Source organism: Diplotaxodon limnothrissa, linkage group LG22 (assembly GCF_057381915.1).
Source record: "Diplotaxodon limnothrissa isolate DT_005_m linkage group LG22, D_limnothrissa_male_GT1.1, whole genome shotgun sequence".
Classification (NCBI taxonomy): Eukaryota; Metazoa; Chordata; class Actinopteri; order Cichliformes; family Cichlidae; genus Diplotaxodon; species Diplotaxodon limnothrissa.
The window spans coordinates 14255533-14267594 of NC_140616.1; the positions used below are offsets into that span (position 1 = coordinate 14255533).

The 12062-nt window shown below is 39.8% G+C and overlaps 1 protein-coding gene across 1 annotated transcript; it reads right to left on the minus strand.

Moving 5' to 3' along the window:
* Positions 1 to 6636: 6636 nt before the first annotated feature.
* mrpl24 (mitochondrial ribosomal protein L24) lies at positions 6637 to 10921 on the minus strand. The gene is made up of 6 exons (XM_085346312.1): positions 10872 to 10921; positions 10438 to 10624; positions 9746 to 9841; positions 9212 to 9315; positions 8685 to 8815; positions 6637 to 8343 (listed from the first exon to the last, which is right to left on the minus strand). Exons 2-6 carry the CDS (start codon positions 10618 to 10620, stop codon positions 8207 to 8209), a joined length of 651 nt encoding a protein of 216 aa, XP_085202438.1. The 5' UTR covers positions 10621 to 10624; positions 10872 to 10921; the 3' UTR covers positions 6637 to 8206.
* Between the last annotated feature and the right edge of the window lie 1141 nt (positions 10922 to 12062).

Sequence of the window (12062 nt, forward strand, 5' to 3'; positions counted from 1 at the left end):
CGGTGGCTGGGACCGGCACACTCAGAGGCTCGGGGAGAAAAGAGGGAGTTGGGAGAAAGTGACGCCAGATATGAAACCCTGAACTGCCCACTTTTTCACCCAACAATCGGGATGGAGATGGCGCATGCCTGTCAAGGGGGATTGGGAGGGATGACAAGTAAAGAAACCGATGTTATAGGCTATGAAGTGAAGCCTGCAGAGAGGAGATGACCTGCATGTTTTTACTGCAGGGAAGCGGAGAACTCACTGAGCGTCACTTGGATGAACCAGGGTGAGGGGAGAGCAGTCAGCGCAGCGGTCCGGAGTGAGCTGCTGAAGCTGCTGCAGGTATTGATATTGCAGCACAGTCACATATCCCGGAGAACGATAAGGGACAATTTAAAGTACCGCCTCCTTCGTTATCTGTCACACCCCGCGGTATATTTTTAAATCATCATGAATAGCTTTGCATTCTGGCGCAGAGAGAGAGGTCTGGAAAATCCTGCACAAGAGCATTGCCCTGTCATTTACAATCGGAATCTGCAGAGCATGCTTGATTTGAATGGAACAAGCTGAAAACAGTATGCAACCCAGAAGCTTTTGCTATGACTGAAGGGTCACAACAAGATCACTTTTACCACTTTAAAGTATGTTATTTACAGTTGAAACTTTTATTTGAAATTGATGCATAAATAAATTCATAAAACAAAAAGATCTGGCTTTTACTCAAGGCCAAATGTGGCCATGTTTGGCTGACTAGCCTCAGACTAGCCTTCCCTATAAAGAACAGATTTCAGGTGTCCTGTGCCATAAATGAATCATAAGTAGCCCACATAGGGCCAAATATGCAGCACTTCTATGAAATGTGATTACTCCTCATCGAGGTTCTGGCAAAAATGAGCAACAATAAAACTTTTCTTCAATGAACAAATTAAAGGCAGGTTGAAAAGTCCACAGTTACAGTCTTATTCATGATGTTGTGTAAGTGATACAAGTGCAAAATGATGGCTGAAGAATGAAAGACTAGAGAGAGAGACAATTTTAGCTCCTCTTGTTTTCAAATTCACATAAAAGGTAATTTTATGTTAAAGGCCTCACAGTACTGTATCATCTCAACACAGCACTCCACTCTCACAATGCTGTCTTACTTGTGGTTCCTAGAATATTTAAAAAATTAAATGGGAGGCAGAGCCATCAGCTTTCAGGTCCTTCTTCTGTAAAACCACGAGGAGGACCATATAGGGCTGCAGGTGACCATGAACAATATCTTAGTAACAAGTCTAAGCTGCTGAGGGTTTCCATTATCCACTATTTCTTCTACATTCATCTCATTTCACTCACTATGTGTTTATACATCACTCTACATTTAATTAGGAGTTATTAGTGTGTGTTTTGTCTCTATCCCCTCACCCTTAGCATGAAGCAGCAGATGGCTGCACTTCCTTCAGCCTGGTTCTGCAGGAGGTTTCAGCTAATATTGTGCTTTAATGTTGTATATTTAAAAACTGTTTTTCTATTCTTCATTTCACACAAACCAGCAGAAACACTATAGACCGAACGTCACTGAGAACCACACAATCAGGCTTTGGTCCTGCCATTTATGGGGTGTGCACTGGCTCATCTCAGTCAGTAAAATGTGACAAAGTGGAAAAGTTAAAGCTTGATGCACTCAATTTGTATTTTCAGCAACGTTCTACAACATCTGTTAATGAAATACGCAACAGACACACACATGAAAGGAGCAAATGTTAGAGCGTACTTGTGCACTCTGCAGCGGGAGTGAATGATGCTTTGTAGTGGTCATACTGTGACTCGGCAGCAGCGGTCGATGCTGCACACCTGAGGAATCTCACACTCAGATAACAGCGGGACTGTCTGGGAAGGAAATGTCAAAGCCCGGAGAACAGACAGCGGTCACACTTACACCTATGAGTGTCTGTCATTGAGCTCTTTGGCACTTAAGGTTCTGAAATCCATCCTACATACAGCAAACCTGCGGCTGAGCTGAGGCAGTGAGACTCACTCTGAGTCAAGGCAAATGTGACACAATCATGAAATGAAGATGCAGGCAGGGCGTGGGCAAAGAATGTTATATTTCACTAGGTTTTCAATAGCCATTACTTGTAACAAAGTTTTAAGTATGCAGTTCATTGATGAATACTCAAAACAAGGACTTACCAATCGCTGAAGAAAACAAAATCAATTTAAAAATTGTTTTAGAAATATATTCATGAAGTTATTTAGATTTAACACAGAGTGGATCCTCAATTGATCGGGTTGCTGTTTCTAAACAGAGCTTTAATGTCTTTTCAGTCCTGAAGATTTGAAGCTGTTGCAGACTTGCTGCTGTGCTTTGAATCATTATCTTGTTACATGACCCAGTTTCGGTCAAGTGTTAGCTGTCGGACAGGTGGCCTCACATTTGGCTATAAAATACTTTGGTATACAGAGGAATTCATGGCCAGCTGAATGACTGCAAGATGCCCAGGTCCTGCAAAACAAGCCCAAATCATTATGCCTCCACCACCGTGCTTGGAATTTGGTTTAAGGGTTTGTGGTGACATTCTGTTTGGTTTTAACCAAATGCGGTGCTGTGAATGCCCAAACATCTCCACTTCAATATCACCTGTCCAAAGGATATTGTTCCAGAAGTCTTGCGGTTTGTTCAGATGGAACTTTGCAAACCTAAACTATGCTTGGAAGAGGCTTCAGGCTTTTTTTTATAATTGTGCTGTCATTAACTTTAAAATTTAACATGCTAACCTAGGCCTGTAGAGTCTGAGATGTAGATCTTGGGGTTTCTCTGAGTATTGCATGGTAAATGCATTTGATTAGCAGTATCTGTCTGCTGCTAACCTTACTAATTCCCATGTAGGCAGTAAGGGTGCAGTTTAGTCCTAAAACTTTCTTCACATGACCTCATGTCCTGAAATCATGACTAAGGAATAACCACAATTTTTTCCACATCAGATTTCTTTTGTCTGAGACAGCCCAAAATAGCACAGTTTCTAGACAGCATTAGAACATTTAAATGACACATTTAAAGGTTATTATTCTTTTTGTGTGTGTGTTTGTGTCCATATATATGTTTCCTACATCAGTTTTTAGATTTTACACACAAAACAAATGACTACTTTACAAAATGTACATTCTCATACAAGTGAAACCTACTCATATATATAAGTAAAATTTGCCACATCTGAACAAGCAAAAGGATTTCAATTCTTCTCTACCTATAATAATAATATCAATAATAACAATAAACACTGAAAACTGGCAGGAGTTAGCATTGTTATTGGATACTTTTACTTAGCAACAGGATGAAATTACTTCTTCCACCACTGATGCCAGAGCCTCGTCAGATGGTTAATAATGTAATGTTAGTAACAGAGTGAGCTTCAGTCTACACCACTCCCACTTAGACTACACTGAATTCAGACAAGGAGTTAAAGAGGTAACAAATGATTTCTTTAGGCTCTCATATACTAAAAAAATCTTCTTGCAACACGAATTTGGAGGGGGATGTTTACTTTAGATTACCTTTAAACATTTTAACTGGCATCTCTGCATAGATGAAATACGTTTAACTGCAGGAACATTTCCTAGAACATGTTGAATGTGCTGAGATGCTGTTTTGCTATCTAAATAAAACATATGCAGCTGCTTTTTCTGTGAACTAAAGGTCGGCATTTAAATGACCCAGCTAACATGAGCATAACATCTTAAAAGCAAAGCATGGATGAGAAAATTAAAGCCCAAGACGAGAAGGAAGAGCTGTGTTTTGCCGACTTTTTCATCTCTTAATTGTGACATATTGAGTTCATGCACAAAAATCCACTGGGAGCCAGCTAAATTAGACCAAACATAGTTAAACATGCATGTGTGCCATGCCTCAGACCTGCATACAAGCTAACGTTAACATTTTCCAGCAGCCTTCAAACAACCAGCCTGTAATTAGACACTATCATTACATTGTAGCTGAGCTTAGATCATCAACTGAGTCAAGAGCAGCACTCAAATTTAGTTTTAAAGTGTCTTCAGATGTTTGAGCTGTTACAAATCTTTCTGGGAAACAAATTTTTAACCAGCTTGTGCCCAATTGCTACAGCATCTATAAGCTTAAGACACATTTTGGACACTTTTAATGTAATCTGACCTGTTAGACTGACAAACAGTAACACCTCTGATGGTGAACGTGACTCTTTCATATACAGCGTGCACCACCAGGTGGGATTAATTAGTTTAAGTTGCTCAGCAGCAAGGGTGACTCAGTTAAAACACAGAGCCCACCATGCAGTTTATTTAAAGTAGTTTTAATTCTGCTTGAGTCATGTCAGTGGTTTCATTTAACTGGGTTGCCAGCATAGCTGTCAATTTACCACAAATTATAAGATGGACAAAAAAAAACTCCCCTGCAGAAGTTAAGATTCCCATAAAAATGTGCTTTTGTGAGTGTAAATGGAAAATGTTCAGACAAATGGAGCAGCATAGAGGTTCTACTTCACCTTGCTGCAGTTGCAGAGCAAAATCTGTACAACACTCATGAAATGACAGGAAAGACGACGAGCCTTTGAATCATTTTTCCTCCCATAAAGAAAAAAAACCTCAAAACCCAGTTTCCGCTGACTGGCTGCTTTTATTCCCTCTTGGATGCAGAGCGGCAGAGGCAAACCGGTTCAGGAGGGACGAGTCTGGGAAAACTGCTGCACTCATCCCGCAAACTGGCCAAACCATCAACTTGCCATGCTTTCTGCATGATGTTGACTGCACTGACCAAAAATTAGGGTATGGAGAGCCACTGTGAAATTTTGATGCAATTATATTATCTGTGACACATCGTTTTTTTGTTTCAATGCCTGGCAGTGACGCTAGTTGCTTCGCCAGCTGGAGATCTGGAAGCAAGTCGAGTTGGTCTTTTAGTAAATCAATATGTGTGGTTAACCAGTGAGGAAAAAGAGACTGCGTTTGCGTCATAAGCTGCCAAACTTATATATCAGTGATAAAACTAGAGCTGATTTTATTCATAAGGATAATTCTGGATATTTATAGCAATGCTAAGATATTTTTTACTGAAGTAACTGTTTTTGTTTGGGCTGACTGCTCTTTTAATGGGGCCTATTATACTATTATCATATATTCCAGCTCCATATTTTTCCTCTTGGACTCTTGGAGAGCACCATTGCATGATTCACAGCTCAAAATAATCTTGGTGCAACACTTCAGTTCATGTAGTGTCTGAAACAAGCCGTTTCAATTGAGTTCAAATAATTAAACGTATATAACGCCAATTCACAACAACAGTTGCCTCAAAGCACTTTATAGTATAAGGTAAATTCTCAAGAATATTAGAAGGAAACCCCAACAATGAAACGCACTCCTATGAGCAAGCACTTGGCGACAGCGGGAAGGAAAAACTTCCTTTTAACAGGAAAAGGAACCAGGGGCAATGATGGGAAGCCAAATTTAGTGCTGTGTGATACTGCAGATTTTGATATTGATCCGATACCAGGTATTGCAGATACCAATACTTTAAACCTATAAAAGCAGCTTATGAAGGTGAGAACAGTGTGTCATTATTTATTAAATGAATCATCATTAATTTGCCAATTGAAAAGGTAACGTTTTGAGCCTAATCTTGAAAGTACTAAGTGTAAAGTGTAGCTAAGAAAACAACGTACTATGAAGTTTTTGCTCCTTCTCATCAGTTGGGCCTGAAATGCTTTAGTAATAAACAAATTAAGCTTACAGTTAAAGCATTACAGCAAGAGGCAAATCCTATGTAGTAATAAGCTGAGAGGTTAAGGAAGAAAAAAGCTAGCTAAACATCTTAAACCACATCACAAATAACCAAATTAAAACCATGTATATGTGATTAAGCACGATTGGGGTAATTTAACCAGTATATTGATATGTAAGTAGTGAAGAAACTGTAATAGATGTTTCAAAGCTTTTTTCCTGCCTTTGTCAGTTTCTACAGTTGTTCGCGAATGAGGTCATAATTGAAACATGAAAAAGTGTTACACAACGCAGGTGTGACACAGTGCCAGTGCATAAAATGTCAAATGAGGTGAGTGAGGACTTTGTTGAGACTACCCAGTCCATGTTGGCTCCTGACGAGCCATTTCTTTCTCCACATGGTTGTCCAGACACTTTGGAAAGACAGACTCATTTGTCTGAAGGTTTTCAGTTTTGGAGAGCTCTGTGTCTGGGCTTCTGTAAAATAATATGGCTATTTTCAGCCTCACGAATCATCCAAGCAGACTGTAACCACCACCGTTATTAATGCTGCCAAAAGCCAGAGTACTGTCGCTTCTCTGACATTAGACTGTATGTATGAAGCCTGCTGTGAACGAGCACTGCTGTTCTCCTAATGCAAGGCTCCTGTTCAAGCTTATGTAACACTTTTTAGTTGAAATGATAAATAAGCTTTAGATACTAATTATCTACCTAATGTTTTGTGCTTCTAAGAGCAAAAGGTTTGCGTTTCCATCTCCAGTCTGTTAATGACTCTACAGTCAGAGCCAGATGTTTTAGCAGTGGCAGAAAATGTGTTTCTTACAATAAGCTGCTTTGGTTTCCATTTATATTATTCTTTCTATGATATAGTCAAGAGCATTCATAACCATTTAAGAAGTTTCAAAGATTTTTATTGGCAAATAATAGAAATTTGCACCAGTGCCAAATGTTCTGGTGATGACTTTAGCCATTTCCATGAAGGAGGGGATTTTCTCAACCCAATCGCTCAACACCAAAGTTCCTGGTTTTATGTGATTTTATGTTCTGTAGCCATGTCAGCATAATCATGTACGAGGGGAGCAAAGAAAAGTGCTTCAACTGCCCATTGTTTCTTCTTTTAGGTAGCCAGATTTTCTTGACATTTTTAAAAGTGGTCTTGAGAAACAGTTCTCCAGGCTTTCCAAAGGTCTTTCAATGTTTTTCTTTGGACCTTGGCTGATTTTTCCCTCATTTTCAGTTCAGTCCTTGTATCTAATTATTTTCAGAGAAGTGGTTTTTTTTGGTTGTTGAGCTACTTAACACTGACCTATGAATCATTCAAGGATAAAAAGGCATCTGACTCCAGGGATCCAACTATTGTGGTCTGTACAAATAAACAACTTACCTCTTGGCCATTCAATTTATCAATCTATTGTTCACTGAAGCCTCACCAGATAGAAGGGAAACGGCAAGAAAAGAAAAGGCTGAGGTATCTCAACTTACACAAGAACTGGACCGAAAATCAATGGCAACAGGTCTTAGGAAATGAAAGGTTTTGGTTCAAATCAATGTGTATGGAGGACGTCAGAAGAGCAGGACAACAGTGACTGTCGAAAGGGACCCAAACACAAACCCAATGCAGCAAAAGCATACCTCGATAGATAAACTTTCGCTATCAGTCGTGGTTCGGCCTCCCCTGGAATCCAGACCCCCAAATTACTGAAGATGTGTGGGATCATTTTGACAGAGAGCAGAACAAAAGGCAGCCAACACCCAAAGAAGAGCTTTGAATGTCCTTCAAGAAGTTTGGAGAACAGGCTGTGTTGAAGAATAAAGGAAGTCGCACAAAACATTGACTCGGGCTTGTTAGAATTGTACAAACTGTGTCTTATGTACTGCATTTTCATGTATGTTTGCACGTTTCAGCAAATTGCTACAAGAATTCCCTTTCTACTGTCTGTGCTTCTGTTATCACTCATCCTTCATTTAAGCTCGACAACATCAGTTGTCCCACCCATGATGCCAATTGGCTAATCATTAGCTTTGACTGTTGAAAATCTGCATAAACTGATTTTTAGTCACACGAGGGAGCGTGTCTTAAACACTAATATTATTACCTCATAGGTTTGTATCCAAACAAGTTTGACACAAACTTAAAATGGGCAACAAGGATCATTGGGTTTTTTTTGTATGAAATCTTTAAACTTTGCACCCCGTGATTGTGATTTTCCACATGAAAATGCAAACACTTTAGTCTGACATTTATTCACAACACTATAAAGAAACAAAGGGACACCTAAGTGAACTGCAGTCTGACTTCACTTCCTCATATTGTTTACAGATCATTTTCATGGTGCAGCAGTTTGTTAAGAGTCCGTACAGCCTCCACTTGGTATCTTCACAGTCTCTGTTTGACCTGACCTTCTGCTCAACTCCAGAACAAGGTATGTCCAGAGCTCCTGTGAAAACTGGTCAGCACAAAGGGGAGGCTAAGTGTCTCTGATTTGTCTGGTCAGTACCAGTAGGACGTTCGGTGCCTCCTGTTCTCCTGGATACCGAGTTTCTCCATGACCTCCTCCTCCAGGGTTTTCAGAGATGGTATGTATGTCTTTTCAAGAGCATCTTCGGGACTGGTATCTTTAGGTCCATCTGTGAAAGCAGAATGCATCGTTTCAATTGACACCAACTATTTTTTCAATCATCAGACACTTCTATCACTTTGTTGGACAAACAGAAGACTTTTAGTTTCACACAAGAAGAACTTGAAATAAATAGTGTGCTGGTTCTGCACTAGCAAAAACAGTCCTGCCTATGTGCGTTCAAGTTTAGAAAGAAATATTTCTTCCACTTCAAAACAGTCAAACTGGATCACTTAAAAACAGAAGTCTGAACAGGCGGAAAAATAAACAACAGCTGGTCTTAATGTGACGACTCTAAGCAACCCCTGAGATAAAATGGCTACTGAAATTTACACACACACAGACCCTTACCTTTCCACTGCTGCGGCACAATGCCATCTCGTCGCTCCACAACTGGTTTCGGGATGATTCTCCCCGTCCTGAGCGACACTCGGACTCTCTCACCCTCTTCTGTGAACCTCCACTCGACCTCGGTGGGTTTCCTGTAAGATCGAGATCAGTAAGTTAAAACTGGTCTGGAAAAATGCCAAAGAGCAGGAGCATTTAAATGGAAAAGGAAAAAGAAAAAGAAAAGGTGAACTATTTTTTGACTTTAGATTGCTGTGTTATCACAATTATTTTAATGGTGCTGTAAAGGAAAAGAATATTGTACAGATGCACAGAGATTACAGATTGCTGTTTTTTCACTAGAAAATCTTATGTTAAAATCTATTACAGCTGTAAGTTTTAACACTTACGGTTACAAAAATTAACTATTTATTTATTTGTTTTTTTTAAGGAGCCAAACTAAGACTGAGAACTAACCCGTGGTCCATCTAGTTTAAGGTTCTGCATAAGCATAGCAACAGATGTTAGGACTGAGGCAGAGTTCAGCATACCTGTCTGAGGGGTCAACGAGGGCAACATCACGGACCAGGATGGGAGCCTCACTGGCAATGTACGTCCCACGGTAATCTGCAGTTTTTCCAATATACCTGTGATGCTACGATGGGAAAAAAAAGTTCACAGTTCTCCCATTTAAAAGGCACAAAATGCAAACAGATGAATGCCAAAAGGCTTTCAATGGTGTGCTTTGTCTGCAGCTACACCCTGACCACCCACATCCCAGACATCTGGCTCCACCTGGTGGAGCAACGAGATAAGTATGAAGCATTTTTAAAAGAGCTAAAAAAGAAATGGAACAGCTAATATAATTTTGGGGGAAATGAAAAAATCTGTAATGTAATCATGTCCAGGACAGTTCAAGTGTATGCTGAAAATTTTTTGTAGGAAAACAGATAGCCTTTCATCTTCTCCCAACACTTACACAATGCTCACTCAATAAAAGGCATGTAACTTACATTTCAAAAGCAAAATCTATAATGCGCATTTCTCAATAAACAAATTAAAAAAAATAAACAACACTTCCTTACTGTGTTCAGTCCCTCCAGGATGACCCAGTTTCTGCGTCTGAAGACTTGGATAACTTTCCCCTGCTTTCCCTTGTCATTGCCTTTCCGAATCTCAACCTGAGAAATCAAAAGCAAACATTTAAACTCTATGTAGGAAATTTACTACTTTAAATAAAATGAATATACTTTTTTGTTACTGTACCACTTTTGCTGGTTTGGCCAGAAAATATTTTACCAATTCGTTGACTGAATTTTCCTAAATTAGTTTTCATGCATGTTTACAACAGATGTATGTTACTTCTCCTGACTCTATCACTTGTGGCTACACCAAAGTAATTACAACATTATTAGCATTAGCTGTATTACAGATTAAAACTTTATCAACATACAGATAAATCACATGAACACATACTGGACTTAATTTTAATATTATCCTCATTATCGGTTGCCTTGTATAGTTTTTTTCTACTATGTATTGCAAAGCTCTCTGTTTCTTCTTGGTTTTAGAACAACGGGGGAATATAAATGGTGAGTGGACTGCTTCTTATATTGTGCTTTTCTATTAGCACTCAATTGTGGGGTGAAACTTTGGAAAGCTTTACACCAAACACTGAATATTAGACAATTTAAACCTATCAATATAAAGAAAAATATTTGCACAATATGAGTCAGATGAAAGCTTGACAGCTGAGTCCCAAAAAATGTTTTCTCACCGTGTCCCCTTTGAGCACAGACCACTCCTCTGGCGCTATCGGCTCAACAAACACCTTCCTCCTCCTCTTCCCCGGTGGATTTAACCTTTTAGCAGCGGCTGTCCACGGCCTGTTGGTGCCGTAACGGTAATCTTTGGGCACAATGACCCTGGCTGCCATCGACAGCAGAGTGGTCAGCCTCATTGTGCTGCAAGTCAAACAAGGGTGCTGAGGTTTTTTTTCCAAGAGGCTGGCAGCCATACACAGGAGCAACGCAAGCTAGGCTAATATGAATTATGCTATCAATAACGTTAGCCTAGAGCGGCTAACTCGCCGCCGTTTACGTACACACAAACATTTCACAAATGAGACTGCTGCCTAATTTTTTTTAAGTACAACCCTAAAAGTAGATGTATTAAAATACAATAAAAGAACGTCATGCAGAAATCACTTACCCTCTGTTGATGTCAATGACACATGTAGCGGAGCTGACACCTACAGGAACCTACCGGTAGCGCCACCTACTGGACAGGAGGGTCGCAACAGGCCTCACGCATGCGCAGTTGCTAAATTGACCGATATGTGGGCAGTATGCAGGCAGAGCAGGCTGCTTTGGGCAAGATGACCTTCACACTGCTGCAGCTGCTGCTCAGTATATTCAAGCCATACAATACTAAGAGTGACTCAATAAAGAACGCAATATTTTATTACATTTTTAAATAAAATATAACACCAAGAGGAAACGTTTTAAAATTAAGTAAGGCAAATGTGTCTAAGACAAACTTAAAATGTTTTTGAATGAATGCCATTTTCAACAATTCCAGCTTCTTCAATAGTGCACCTGTTCAAGTGTTCATTGAATACAGATCGTCTGGACCTGGCTTGATATGCAGCAACTCATTTAGACATGTAGACATGGTCAAGATGACCGGTTGAAATTCAAACTGAGCAGCAGAATGAAGAAATAAGGTGATTTTACTGACTTTGAACATAGCACAACTGTTGGTCTGAGTATTTCAGAAGCTGCTGATCTGTTGAGATTTTCACACACAACCATCTGTAAACAAGAAACAAGAAAATATCCAGTGAGCAGCAAAGAAAAGAACAGCTATACTGCTTTGAGCTGATGGGAAACAGTAACTCAAATAACCACTTATTACAACCACAGCAGCTTAATGCACCATCTCACAACATTCAAATAATCTCAGACCACTTTCCTGAACACTGGTAGAAGGGGAGATTCACATCATGGATGAGCAGCTGAGGAATGCTTCCAGCACCTCATTGAATTAATACCACGAAGAATTAAAGCAGCTCTGAAGGCAAAAGTTGGTCCAACCTGGTGCTAGCAAGGTGTACCTAATGAAGTGGTTGGTGGGTGTATGGATTTGCTACTACATTTTTGCTGATTCCAAAAGGTTATGTGTAAAACCTGAATGGCTCAGTGTGGAAATATTTAATTTCAAGGCCACCCACTGAGGCAGATGCAGGCCGTGATTACAAGCCTCGCTGCTATGTCACTGTGACAAGCACGAGTGATATTTAAGCATGAGAGGAGGCTGTCATTTATGAAAACCTGCAATCATACATGTGACTGTTTGTCCTTGACCTTGGATTTTGGTAAACATCCATGTTTGCTGCAAGCG